This window comes from Symphalangus syndactylus, chromosome 16 (genome assembly GCF_028878055.3).
Source record: "Symphalangus syndactylus isolate Jambi chromosome 16, NHGRI_mSymSyn1-v2.1_pri, whole genome shotgun sequence".
NCBI lineage: Eukaryota > Metazoa > Chordata > Mammalia > Primates > Hylobatidae > Symphalangus > Symphalangus syndactylus.
This window is the reverse complement of record NC_072438.2, coordinates 55,240,634-55,255,362: the sequence shown is the minus strand read 5'-3', so window position 1 is coordinate 55,255,362 and position 14,729 is coordinate 55,240,634. Positions and strand designations below refer to the sequence as shown.

At 35.6% G+C, this 14,729-nt stretch overlaps 1 protein-coding gene across 10 annotated transcripts in view; it reads left to right on the top strand.

Annotated features, from left to right (window-relative positions):
* The window catches only part of FRYL (FRY like transcription coactivator), a 285,245-nt gene that overhangs the window by 153,561 nt on the left and 116,955 nt on the right, over positions 1–14,729 (top strand). For all 10 annotated transcript variants that reach the window (XM_055246240.2, XM_055246238.2, XM_055246241.2 and 7 more), the window contains 3 exons: positions 2,018–2,071; positions 4,442–4,581; positions 5,851–5,947. In XM_055246240.2, coding sequence (XP_055102215.1) covers positions 2,018–2,071; positions 4,442–4,581; positions 5,851–5,947 — 291 coding nt within the window. The remainder of the gene's footprint in view (positions 1–2,017; positions 2,072–4,441; positions 4,582–5,850; positions 5,948–14,729) is intronic.

The window sequence follows — 14,729 nt, the reverse complement described above, 5'->3', positions numbered from 1 at the left end:
ATGGAACCAATAGGGTGTGTGTTTGTATGTATGTAGAAAGAGAGATTGATTTATTATAGATTACGAGGAATTGGCTCATATGATTTCAGAGGCTCAGAAGTCCCAAAATCTGCAGTCAGCAAGCAGTGGACCCAAGAGAAACAATGGTGGAGTTCCAGTCTGAATTTGAAAGCTTGAGAACCAGGAGAGCCCATGGTATAAGTTCTAGTCTGAATGCCAGCACACTCGAAACCCAAGAAGAACTGATGTTTCACTTCGAATCTGTAGGCAGAGAAAGACTGATGTCCTAGCTCAAGTCAGTCAGGCAGGAGGAGTTCCCTCTTACTTATGGGAAGGTCACCCCTTTTGTTCTGTTCAGGCCTTCAGCTGACTGGATGAAACCTACCCACATAGGGGAAGGCAATCTGCTTTATTCAGTCTCCTGATTCACATGTTAATCTCATCCACAGATACTCTCACAGACACATCCAGAATAATGTTTAATCAAATATCTGGGAACCCCATGGCCCAGTCCAGTTGACATGTAAAGTTAACATTACAATATCCAGTGTCCATCTTAACTTTTATTTGTCCAAGATTTTCTTTACTCCCGCTTTCTGTCAACCCATTGCAAGATAACATCATAGTCCATTTCTTCAGTCTCCTGTTTTCTACTGGGGGGAGCCTCTTTATGTACCAATGGTGATCTTTCTATACTAATTTTAGACAGTGATCTAGACTGACCCCTTTTGGGCATTTCTTCATACAAGCAAGAATGAGTACATATGCAGATGAGAGAGGGTAGAGAGACTTTAGTATCTATTATGCCCCCTGGACTCAGTGGTTGAAGGATAGAGGGTCTTAGCTTTCCACAGTGAGTCCCACCATGTCTTCTGTGTTTTGTAGATATTGCTTGCCCATAGAAGGAACTCAATATTTGTTTGTTCAGTAAAAAAAATCAACAGATGGAAAGTTAAAAAAAAATTCTGGTATGTGATAGGAGAGATTGTTCTGTGCTGAAGCAAGATCTAGCACTAAATCACAACCCTCTCCTGATATCAGTTAAATTAATAAGAAGCAGTCATACTGGAAGGTTGCCTCATGAAAGTATTGTACTGGCAATATACTATTTATTTTTAATGAAATACTCTTTCTTCTTGGGTTCTGTGATACCAAGCAAGTTCAACTGGCACAAAAGTTTATGCAATAACAAATTTCCATCCTCAGGCCCCAACTTTTACCTCTTTTTCTAACTATCAAATTTCTCTCCCCACTGGTAAACACATGATTCTTTTATATATACATACAGAATATATTTTTACATACACATATAAGAGGTATTTTATATTACTAGCCAATGTAAGTGAATGTGTATATACAATATATTATACCCAAAGTATTTCTTTTTTTTTAACTTATATTTCTCTTATGAGTGAGGTTAAGTATTGAACAGATATTTAAAAGCTATAAGCTTTTAAACAGAACAGGCATATTACTGATAACAGTATTTGACAACCACCTTGTTTTTTTCAGATAAGAAAACTGAAGCACAGAGACCATAAGGCATCAGCCTATGGTCATTCACTTGGTCCTAGTCAGGCCGGGGGTCACACCAAGGCCCTCTGGCTACTGATAATCTCTGTACTAGGCTGCTTTTCAGTAAACTCTTGAATGAATGAAAGAAAAACACATGCTGTTGACTTTTGAACTTGAATCTAAACAAAACCTATGTTGAACTTTAAGTTTGTAATCTAAGAACTATCAAACTTAAACTTGTTACAAAAGGAGATGATGAGCACAACCACTTTCTTTGGTATGGAGAGTATCACAGTGAGAGCCTTGCCTCTGGAGCCACACTTAAATTAACCATGTGACCTTGGGCAAAGAGGAGGCTTATCTTTCTTTAAAACAATCTAATAACATGTGAAAACAAAAGCAAAACCAAACGCACAAATCTAAACTGTTTATTATGTAGAAGACTTCTAATGTTTTATATTGGTGCTTTATTTTAATTTTTAATTTTTTTTTTTAATTGTAGGAGAAGCTATTGTCCAGATCTCTTCAGAGGGGTGAAGATCTTCAGTTTGATCAGGTATGACAATTTTGGGGAATTTTTTTTTCCCCCTGGAAATAGTGTTCATCCTAATAGTCTGGCCCAAATGTATTCAATATTAAGGAATTCCTTAATTTTGTTTGGTGATGCTGTATATCCTTGTATGCTTAATTCATTCTAGATATGATAGTTTTTTTAAATAGATAGTATAATGAACTGTGATTAGTTTCACTTCATTTAGCATTTTACAGCTTTTCGTTGTTAATCTCTTTAATGTACCTTTCACATTTTTCATTTTCAGTTATATCCCTCAGTCTTTCCTTCTGTATCAATTGCCACACTTTTTACATAATAATGTTTTACCTTTTCACATTTATTTATTTTTCTGTGGGGCTCTCAATCTGCATGTAGAATGCCGGTATCTAACAACTCTTATGCTGATCTTCTAATGTTAATTCTTCCTCTTGCTTGGATTAAATGTTGGATCAATTTTGTTATAAGTATTTTAATATATGGTGGTTATTTTTAAAAGCCAGTAATTTAAATTCGCTTTCTTTACTATCTAGTATTCCTGGGACACTTTACCCAAAATTATACATCTCAGAAATAGAGTTTAATGTTCATATCAGGCTAATTGACTAAATAAAGAAGAGTGGTTAGAATTACTTGGTGGAGACTTACCAAATACTGTGTTCCTGGATCCCACTCCAGTTCTGCTGAAGCAGAATAACTGAGGGTGGTGCTCTGGCCGCTGTATGTACAACAGCTTCCTGGGTGATTCTGATACGTACATTTGGTAAATAGCCACTGGTCTAAGAAGAAACCATAAATAGGGCAGTAAGGGCAGTAAGACCTCTGTTACAATAAGCCTATAATAAGATCACCTTATACAGGGCTTTTCAAATCTCATGCCACTACCAAAGTTATTTAGATTATTCACATCTTGAATCCATGTCACTAATCGATCCATAATCAGGATTTGAAATCTGATTAAATAACATTTTAAGGACAATTTCCATTTTTATTGTAAATGATTAATAAACTATAAATTATTGTGCCTCATAGCTTGATTTTTTTGGGAAGGGTGCTCACAGTAAAAAGCTCTGTGTGGTATAAACTGTTTTGTATTTATTTACAATAGTTGATGGGTTTTTATGCTTCCTTCTTTAGATATTACAAGGGATTTCTTCTGAGTGATAGTGTTAATTGTTAATAAAATATAGGTTTTTTAAAAGTATGGTTAAATAAAATTAGAACCTTGTTTTTACCTTAGTTTTCTATATTAGAAACTATTTACCTGTCAAATTATGATAATTTACAATAAAAAGATTATTAAAGGAGAGTATAAGTAATGAAAATGAGAACAGCCAACAGAATCAGATAAACTGTTTCATTCTTTTCTGTTTTTTCTGGATGAAGTTTTATGCAGAATATGAAATAACAGGAAAATTAAATGTTCAGTTTACAGAGGTATCAATTTATCTTCAATAACTAACTCCTGCTCTAGTCATGGAACTAAAAGAGACCTTGAATATCCTGCAACTCATACTTTTTAAAATAAGTTAACAAAGTGAAGCATATTTAATTATATGCTGATTTCAGAATATTAATTTTATGAGAAATGGGTTGAATCACATACAGAAATTTTTGTGAAGAGAGAAAATTTTTCTTGGGATCCTCAAGATAAAGAGTGACCTTAGGGACTGCTGATGGTAGCCTGTCCAGACAAGTTGGATTCATTCATGAAAAGAATCTGTGATGTTCACCTAGAATTCAGATCGTTTCAAAGATGCCCCAAATTTAGTAACATTTGTTCATCACAGTACACTTATCATTTATGTTGTTCTTTTATGTAGTCTAAGCTTTACACACTGTTTACATGTTTCTAACATGCTAATTTGCAGATAGCAGAGTAATTATAATTCTCCTCTTTGTCATAGCATAGTAAATTGGAGCTTTCCCCACAGTTCTTACGTAATGTAGTCTTTGTTTCTGTCTTTTCATCCATGTAGTGGCAACATTTTAGAATCATTTGTTCACATGAACACATAGGAGTTGCCAGGGCAGAAAGTACATGTTATTTGTAATGCTTCCCCCAAAGGTATCTGTGTATTTAATCAGGGATGTTACTAATGGGCATGTTTTTACACGTGTGAGTGGCATATGGAGGCAGGGAAAAGGTTGAAAGCCATTGAGCTAAACTGCGTGGATTTGGATAAAGTTTAATAGTGGGTGAAACTTAGCCAGCTTTCTTACTTGGCTAAACCCTTGACCCTTGCTTTAATTTTAAAGCACATTTATTGCATTGAGTTACTGTGTGTATTCATTTCTAAATGATAGCTAATAGAACTTAGAGTGTGGTACATTCAGTATTACGCTTTATTTTCTGGTAATATCTTGTGTTTTCAGTTGATAAGCTCTATGAGCTCAGTAGCAGAGCACTGTCTCCCTTCCTTACTTCGCACCTTGTTTGACTGGTACAGACGCCAAAATGGAACGGAAGATGAATCTTATGAATATAGGCCTCGGTCTAGCACAAAGTCTAAGGGGTAAGTGCTTTATTTTATACTGTTTCACCTGGAATTAACACACTTCCAATGAAGGGGTGATATTGTTATCAGCTGAAGGTTGTTATTGTTTGATTCCTAAGCAAAATGCGTTGATTACTTTTGTTACAGAGATGGTAGTAAGGGAGAAGGATAGTTCACACATAAACTGTAAATCAAGAGAAGGTACCAGTTAAACTAGATGTAGCCCTACAGTACTCATACTGGGTATCATGCAAAAATTAGTAATACAAAAACCTATTTAGGAGTGCCATTTCAGCAGTTCAGTGAGGAGCTTTTAATAGTCATAAAGTTAAGAAAATATTCAAAGAAGTTCCTGTTCATATGGTTTATGAAGGGAGGCAATTATTGTAATACAGGAAGACTGCCAAAACCCTATTATAATAATAGTACTATGATACTCTTCTTGGAGCTCAATTCCTAGAACTTGTTTTCTCCTCCTTCAAGTTTCCCAGGATGATCTTGTCATGCATGTAAGAGCCGCGTGTGTTCAGGTGATTGTCCCTGCTTTAGTGTCGGACTTCAGTAGATGCCACTTGTGATTTTTCAACTTAAATTTGTGAGAAGGATACCTTGTACTGTATTTTCATGTTGAAAAGTTAATACTTGTTTCAGTTCTTAACAAAAAACTAGTAATCAAATATGGAACAATGCTACGTTTTCTAAATGAAATTTAAAATACTTTTCTTCTTCTTACTAATTCTTTTAGGTTAGGTTTAAATGCTAACAGATATAATAGTGAACTCTGAATAAACACCCAGTATATAAAAAGGGAAAGAACATAAAAACATGTTTATGCATATGTTGGAGTATTAAAAAGCTTCAGGCCAGGCACTGTGACTTATGCTTGTAATCTGCTTTAGGAGGCTCAGGCAAGAGGATCACTTGAGCCCAGGAATATGAGATCAGTCTGGGCAATATAGGGAGATCCCTTCTCTAGAAAAACAAAATTAGCTGGGCGTTGTGGCGCTTGCCTGTGGTCTAGCTACTTGGGGTGAGAGGATCACATGAACCCAGGAGGTTGAAGCTGCGGTGGGCCATGTTTGCAGCATTGCACTCCAGCCTGGGTGACAGAAAGAGACCCTGTCTCAAACCAAAAAGACAAAAGTAAAAAACAAAAAGCTTCATATTCACAGTTGCTGTAGCACATTTTACATAGTAGGAAAACAGTAAGCGACATGAGCTACTAACTAATAGGTATCTTTAAAGTTAAAATCTTAATGCAGTGCTAATTTTGGGTTCTTGTTTCAGGGATGAACAGCAACGTGAAAGAGATTATCTTCTTGAAAGGAGGGACTTAGCAGTAGACTTCATTTTTTGTTTAGTTTTAGTTGAAGTTCTAAAGCAGGTAAGCTCTTTTATTTCTGCAAAGTCTGTATTCCTTATTCTTTGCTTACTGTGCCTTCGTGTTTCAGTTACTTTAAGATGCTGTGTCTAGAATTTTAGCCCACATAAATTAAATTCCTGTAATTTAATTATACTTCTTTCAGTTGCCTGGGGCTTTCCTGCCCTGTGCCTATCTGTCATCTCCTCTATTTTTTTTTACCTTTGTATGCTTATCCAAGATATAAAATCTTGTTAGCAAAATGGAGCTGAATGGAAATTGTGTTAATATTGACTTTTAGCTGTAAATGTAGTTTGCCTGTCATTCAGCTACTTCAGTCCCTTATTCCACTTTATTTCTTCTCTAAGCCCCCAAGCCTGCGTTCCAACATGTAATAATTGTGCACTTTTAGTAGAGGCATGGGGTGATTTGATAAGGGTACTGAATTGTCATGTGCAAATGTTTTTCAGTCAAGTGAGAATACTTCAGATAATAAGTTAGGAATGTTCATTCAATGAATATTAGAATGCCTACTGTGTGCTGGCACTGTTTTAGGCAATAAACTCACGAGCTTGCACTTGAATGGGATAGATACACAGTAAAGATATGAATATATAATACAATGTCAGGTATAGTCTTAGTATTTTTACTACTCCAGATCAGTATAAATGCGTGTGCTGAATTTGAAAGCTTTTTTTTTTTTTTTTTTAAAGATCACGGTCTTTAAAGTTAGGTCATTCAAGGATGATCCATGTATTTCCAGGCACGAACATTGTATTCTTTTGAAACAAGTTAGGAAGCCTAAAGGTCAGAGTCTTATTTTGGATATGACACATTTGGACAGGGAGTTTTGTTTTTGTTACATAGAAAGGAAAATGTGACAAACAGCAAATATAAGATATAAAATTAATTGACAGTCTATTTTTCTCATAGTATAAAAGTATTTGAATTATATAATCAGTTTTATTTAGCTTTTGTTTTTACAAGGAATATGAAAAGACAGTTATTTGGTACTCTGAAATCTGCAAATAAACATAATTTTAAATATGTAAAATAGATGAGTTAATTAAAGGTTAAATCACTTTAATGTATGCATTTCATAAAAGTTTTTTGGTAGAGGTAGGAAGGACATCTCCTCTGGGAGTTGTGCTAACAAGCCAAATTTGACTTCTGTGATCTCTTGGTTTAACTGAGATACTAAGACCTTAAGGCAGCAGTAACTAGGATAGGAAGAGCTAAGGACTGGAAATGGCCACAGCCCAGCAATGGACTCTGACTACTGCTCATTGTGATTTATCCCTGGTGTATCTTGTGTGCTAAATGTATTTCATATAAGTGGATTGGTAACCAGTATTTGTACTTTTTTGCTTGAACAGTATAAGGTTTCTTCCTTCAGCCAGAGAAATGGCAGACTCCCTACACTGGCATTCAGGAACCCCAGTGACCTGGCCCCATTGTGCCTTCCTCCTTCGTTCATTTCCCATGGCATCCTTTTCTTAGATGTCAGTCTCACTCCTCATCCTAAAGTTGCCCAACTGCACCGGCTTCAGAACTACAATTCACAGGCAACCCTGTGGAGGCGTTTTTCCCATCTCTTCCCCATCATCCTCCCTGTCCTCTTCCCCTCCTTGTTGCCTTTGTAGCCCTCCTCCTCCTCTTTTAACACAGTCCAGATAGGTCTTCGTGTAGGAAAAAAATATATAAGATCTATAAACATAACACTTTTTTTAGTAGTGGGGACCCCATCTCTACAAAATATTAAAAAATTAAAAAATTATCTGGGTGTGGTGGTATGCGCCTGTAGGCATAGCTACTCTGGAGGGTGAGGCAGGAGGATCACCTGAGCCTAGGAATTTGAGGTTACAGTGAGCTATGATTGTACCACTGTACTCCAGCCTGGGTGACAGTGCAAGACCCTGTCTCTTTAAAAAAAAAAAAAAAAATCTTTTTTTTTTTCTTTGATGGACTCATTGTTCACATTCGCTGCACTGCACAAAATCATTTCTGACCCATGGTTCACATGGACTCAAAGTGAAAAAGAAATACAGTGGCCTTGATAGCTAATCTTTGTCTTTGTATCTGTCACCATATTATTCCAACCTATAGTATCCTTTCTACTTACTTCCCCTCTGTTACTATTATCCCCATATGCTAATTTAAATGCGGTCATCAAAAAATATATATATTTATATGTATCTTATCAAGAACATAGATACACTTTATTCGTCTAAAATCCTGTATAGGGATTATTCCACCTGGTAAAAGGCAAGTCTTTGTAGCTTCTCTAATAAAACTAGAGAAAATGATGTAAAAATCAATAGAGCTTTCTGAAATATCACCACTGACTAACCCAATTTTCTTCTGTCAGAATAACATGAGGTTTAATAGATCCAGAGAGTAAACAATGTAATATATCTACAATTTAATAGGACTTTTACTTTTGCCCCATATAATACACCTATATTAAAATGTGATTCAGGTTTATTGTGATGAGGTGCACAGTCTACAGAGGATTGAAGTGTTGATACGTGGTTGTTTCAGTCTTGAGGAGTAAATATTCCTCATAGGTTAGACTTTGACCTCATGTATTAGAAATTATTTGTTTCTTGAATAATTTGTTTTGTCTCTAATAATCACACGTTTGGAACTCTTCAAAATATATGAAGGACTCTATATCCTTTGTGCCAGCTGATCATTGTAATAAACCCTGGGAGATGGCCATGGCAAATACTATTAATATGCCAGCTCTCTTGCTTGCTTTGTAACTTTGGGCAAGTTACTATCCCTGACTCTTCCTTCCTCTATAAAAATGTATAATATCATTTTTGCAGAATCATAAGAATTAAATATAATAATGCCTGATGCATGGAAAGTCCTCAATACATATTATCTATTATTTTCATTTTACAGGTGAAGAAATGTTCTTAATTGTAGTGATTTGCTGAAGATTATAAAGCAAATTCATTTATTTTACTCCAAATTTTCTCTTTAATGATAAAAATAAACTGAATTCTCATTGGTAAAATATGTGATACATTAAGTGAAATGGCCAGTATTTTTTTTTATTATTATTATACTTTAAGTGCTGGAGTACATGTGCAGAACATGCAGGTTTGTTACATAGGTATACACGTGCCATGATGGTTTGCTGCACCCATCAACCCGTCAGCTACATTAGCTATTTCTCCTAATGCTGTCCCTCCCCTAGCCCCCCACCCCCTGACAGACCCCATGTGTGATGTTCCCCTCCCTGTGTCCATGTGTTCTCATTGTTAAACTCCCATTTATGAGTGAGAACATGCAGTGTTTGGTTTTCTGTTCTTGTGTTAGTTTACTGAGAATGATGGTTTCCAGCTTCGTCCATGTCCGTGCAAAGGACATGAACTCATCCTTTTTTATGGCTGCAGAGTATTCCATGGTGTATATGTGCCACATTTTCGTTCTCCAGTTTATCATTGATGGGCTTTTGGGTTGGTTCCAAGTCTTTGCTATTGTGAATAGTGGAAATGGCCACTATTTTATAAAATTGAATGAAAGTTTTTATTGTAACAAGTTAGCGAAAGAGCTAATGTATATATGATGAAATTAAGTAGTGGGATTCACCTTGGAAACAAAATTAATTCCAGATAATAGAGGACTAATTTTACTTTTCTAAAAAAGTCATTAGAATAAAGTTGGGGTAATGCCTAACTAAAATAGTATGTTTGGACCAAAGGGCTTAGATCCATGATAAAAGCATGTTTAAACAGCAGTATCACATTTATAAAGTTTGAAGCAATACTCTTTTTAATATTGAATTTTAGTCATATGTTCATTCTTTAAAACAAACAAGAAGTTGAGAAACCTAGTTTGTGAGCCATTTCAAGCTCTTCACTTGGTTTTATTCATATTATTGTGAAGTATCAGAAGGTGGTGATATCTTTTATGTATACAGAGTAGATTATTTGCATTTTCAGACTTAATAGCATTTTAGATATTGATGAGCAGTCCCAAAGGTCCACATGGGAGGTGATTTGTCATTCTGCTAATGTGTGATGTTTACACTCCTTGGTGCTGAGAATTGGTCATTTAGCTAATGAATGGGCTAGTCCAACTTCACACTATCTTAAGCTAGTCTTTTGTTCTTTACTTTCATAATGTGATAAAAGCATTTAATTTTTGGCAGTGGTAGTGGAAATAGCCTTGTAATAAACCTGAGTATTTGTTATTATAGTTTCTTTTCTTTTCTTTTTTTTTTTTTTTGAAATGGAGTCTCACTCTGTTGCCCAGGCTGGAGTGCAATGGCGCGATCTTGGCTCACTGCAACCTCCACCTCCCTGATTCAAGCAGTTCTCCTGCCTCAGCCTCCCTAGAAGCTGAGATTACAGGTGCACGCCACTATGCCTGGCTAATTTTTGTATTTTTAGAAGAGATGGGGTTTCACCATGTTGGTCAGGCTAGTCTCGAGCTCCTGACCTCAGGTGGTCCGCTTGCCTCGGCCTCCCAAAGTGCAGGGATTACAGGCGTGAGCCATTGCACCCAGCCTGTTACTATAGTTTCTACTGGATTTTCTTGCATATCGAAGTAGAATTAGAGCCGCTTCTAAAATCACACCGATGACAAGATCTTAGAAATTCTTGATGCTAAAGATGGAGATATTACTCCATGAAAGTAGAAAGTTTTCTCTGTGAGCCAAAATGAGATTCTTTTCTCTTCCTTCTTTGGAAATTCAGTTTGAGAATTTTTTTTTTTTTTTTAACTACTGAAAATAAGGGGAGAAATAGGGACTTTCGGGATGTCTGTGTTCTGATAATGTTCATTCTTAAAGTAAAATTTTTAGAACTTATGTATTTTTTATCACACCTCGAACTCTGTCTCAGCAGAACTTATGTATTTTTAATTAAAATTAAAGATAAGATGTATTTCTTCTTTTACTTCTCTGTGTTTCTCTTTCTTTCCTGGCAGTAATATAATAAGACCAAAGTTTTCTTGGTGATTTGTTTTATTTATTCAAATGCCTTTTTTTTTTTGGATGGAGTCACTCTCTGTCGCCCGTACAGGAGTACAGTGGCGCAATTTCAGCTCATTGCAACCTCCAGCTCTTGGGTTTAAGCAGTTCTCCTGCCTCAGCCTCCCGAGTAGCTGGGATTACAGGCACGTGCCACCATGCCCGGCTAATTTTTATATTTTTAGTAGAGACGAGGTTTCACCATGTTGGCCAGGCTGGTCTCGAACTCCCGACCTCAGGTGATCCACCTGCCTCAGCCTCCCAGAGTGCTGGGATTACAGGCGTGAGCTGCTATGCCCAGCCTCAAATGCATTTTCATATATCAGAATCTAGGGACATAATATATTCTAGAGAAGTACACAGCAATCTCTGAACTTCATTTCCCTCATCTGTAAAGTAGGAGGTATACTTGTGTCTTGTAAAAGACTGTTACAAGTGTTATAAACACAGAAAATGTTGATGGTGGTAGTAGGGTGGCAACAAAGAGCACATAGCATGGCTGAGTGTTGTCCTTAGCTGTCGTTGTTAAACTTCAGTCATAACTGAAGCAAATATAGTAGTCTCCCTTTATTCTCAGGGGAGATGTTCCAGCACTCCTAGTTAGTGCCTGAAATTATGGATGATATCAAACCCTGTATATACAGGTTGAGCATCCCTAATCTGAAATGTCCCCAAATCCAAAACTTTTTGAGCACCAACATGACACTACAAGTGGAAAATTATACACCTGACCTCATGTGATGGGTTGCAATCAAACACAGTCAAAACTTTGTTTCATGCCAAAATTATTTAACATATTTTATAAAATTACCTTCAAGCTATGTGTATTAGGTGTATATGAAACAAACACATTTTGTGATTAGATTTGGGTCTGATCCCCAAGATAACTCATTATGTATATGTGAATATTCCAAAATTTAAGAAAATCAGAAATCCAAAACACTTCTGGTCCCAAGCATTTCAGATAGGGGATACTAAGCCTGTATTATGTTTCTTCATATACATACATACTCATAATAAAGTTTAATTCATAAACCAGTCACAGTAAAAGATTTACAACAATAACTAATAATAAAATAGAACAGTTGGCCAGGTGTGGTGGCTCACGCCTGTAATCCCAGCACTTTGGGAGGCCAAGGCAGGCGGATCACGAGGTCAGGAGATTGAGACCATCTTGGTTAACACAGTGAAACCCCGTCTCTGCTAAAAATACAAAAAAAAAAAAAAAAAAAAAAAAAAATTAGCCAGGCATGGTGGCGGGCACCTGTAGTCCCAGCTACTCGGGAGGCTGAGGCAGGAGAATGGCGTGAACCCAAGAGGTGGAGCTTGCAGTGAGCAGAGATTGCGCCACTGCACTCTATCCAGCCTGGGCGACAGAGCGAGACTCTGTCTCAAAAAAATAAATAAATAAAAATACAATAAAAATAGAACAGTTATAACAATATACTGTAATAAAACTGTATGCTTGTGGTGTCACACACAGACACGCTCACACACAGTCTTAGTATTTTCAAACCATGGTTGACCTTGGGTAAACCACAGAAAGCAAAACCGTAGATACAGAAGAATTACTGTATAGGGGAGGAAAAAACTTTTTGCTCTGCTTTCTTGGATTTAGTGCCTAGGGCTCTATAAACTGAACTGACGAGAAAGATTACCAGGGTCAAAAAGTTTATTACGAATGCACATGGATGCCTTGAAGAAAATATGCAAAGATCCAAGAATTAATACACTTTTTTTTTTTTCAAAGATTCAGATACAGACTGGAATATATACCATTTTAACAAAGAGTGATAAGTTGTAGAGTAGTGACAAGACAAAGGAAAAAGGTTTGGGCTTCTAGAAACAATAAAATTGTGGGAAGGTAAATATATGCAGAAAACTAATGGAATGTAATGGTTATTTAGTAAGGATTGTAGAGGAAACTTTTCCTGCATCTGCTCTTTCTCAATTGCCTTTAGCTCAAAATAATCTGCATGCCAAATAATATATTGTGGGGTGACATACCTGATCTCCTTCAGTAGATTGCATGCTGCTTTGCAACAATATATACAAAACCTCACTTTTTTACATTATCTCTACTATTTGGTATTTTCAGACTTAATTTTTTTCCCATCAAATAGGTATAAAATGATATCTTGAAGATTTTCATTCTCCTTATGATTAGTGAAATCAAGCATCTCTTTGTCAAAGCACAAAACCAGAAAATTAGAAAATATTACTGAAAGTTATTTCACGTAAATATATAAAAATACAGTTACTTCAAATTGTTTTATAGATTCATTGCAGCTCTAATAAAAATCCTAACAGTTTTTATGGAACTTGAAAAGGTGACTCTAAATGGAATATGGAAGAACAATGGGCCAAGAATAGCCAAGCTATCTCTGAAGAAAAGTAATAGAGGACCTGCACTACTAGATATGAGAACGTATTATTAAGCATTAGTAATTAATAAGATGGTATGATTTTGGTATAGACACATACAAATTGATTGATAGAACAAAATGGAGAGCTCAAAAATAGACCCACACAGTCAGGGCCTTCGTATCTGTGAGTTCTACATCCATGGATTCAGCCAACCTTGGATCAAAAATATCAAAATACCCCATAAATATATATACCTGGTAGGTACACACAAAAATTAAAAATTAAAACAATATATAAATAAAAATAACACAATAATAAAAAATAGTAGAAAATACAGTATAACAGCTATTTATGTAACATTTACATTGTGTTACGTACTATAAGCAATCTAGATAGAGATGATTTAAAGTGTATGGGAGGATGTACGTAGTGTTATATGCAAATACTACACCATTTTATATCAGGAACTTGAGCATCTGCAGATTTTGGTATCACAGGGGTCCTGGAACCAATGCACCATATATACTGAAGGATGACTGTGCAGAACTAGAATATGTGTTAACAATGACTTGTAAACTCTTTAACCCAGCAGTTCCTTCTTTCAGAGTCTTTCCCGTGGAACTCTGCAAGTATATATTGTTAAATGCACAAGATGTTTATTGTAGTGCTACTTGAATATTGAAAATATGGATTGAAATGTTCATTAATGGGGGCTCCTCAAATTGTGATATATACATATCGAGTATTTTGTGGTTGTTAAAAGTATAAGGAGGAGCTCTAAATACTGACATGGAAAGATACATTATTCGGTGAAGTAAAACTAAGGAATGCATGCATGCATGTGAGGATGTGTAGGAGAAAGTCTGGAAGGATGTACATGAAGTTGTTAATAGTGATTATATGTGGTGGAGGAGTAGGGCTTTTATTACTGGTTTAAATTTTTAAAATTTGTTTTACATAATAGGAACTAGCATATACTTTTTTAGAGTTGAAATGAGAATATTTAAATATCAGGTTTTTAATAATAAGTCTATAAATAGTTTAAGATTGTTAGAAAAGACAGTGTCCCTTGTGACCATTTTCATGATAGTTCGAAATTGGACTACATGAAATGTAGGGCAGACTCATTACAAAGGTGCTTTTCTGTAAATGTTACAGGGAGGTGTACATGTCTTTTTAGTTTTCTGACAGTAACTATTAAGCAGTAATAACAGTAACAACTATTGCTTTTCCCACTGCATAGTCCATAGTTTAGTGATTTGTGATTATGAAGCTAATATTCTTAAATTTAGAGCTTGTGAAATTTGATGAGTAACCAAATTCTTAGAGAAAACGAGATTCTCAGAAAAAAGGAAGATTGACAGATTAGTAATAATCCCATGAAAATTAAGATTGATTATTGATGTAATTAGTTGAATTGATGAGAATGCTCATAAAAAACCAATAATTTAA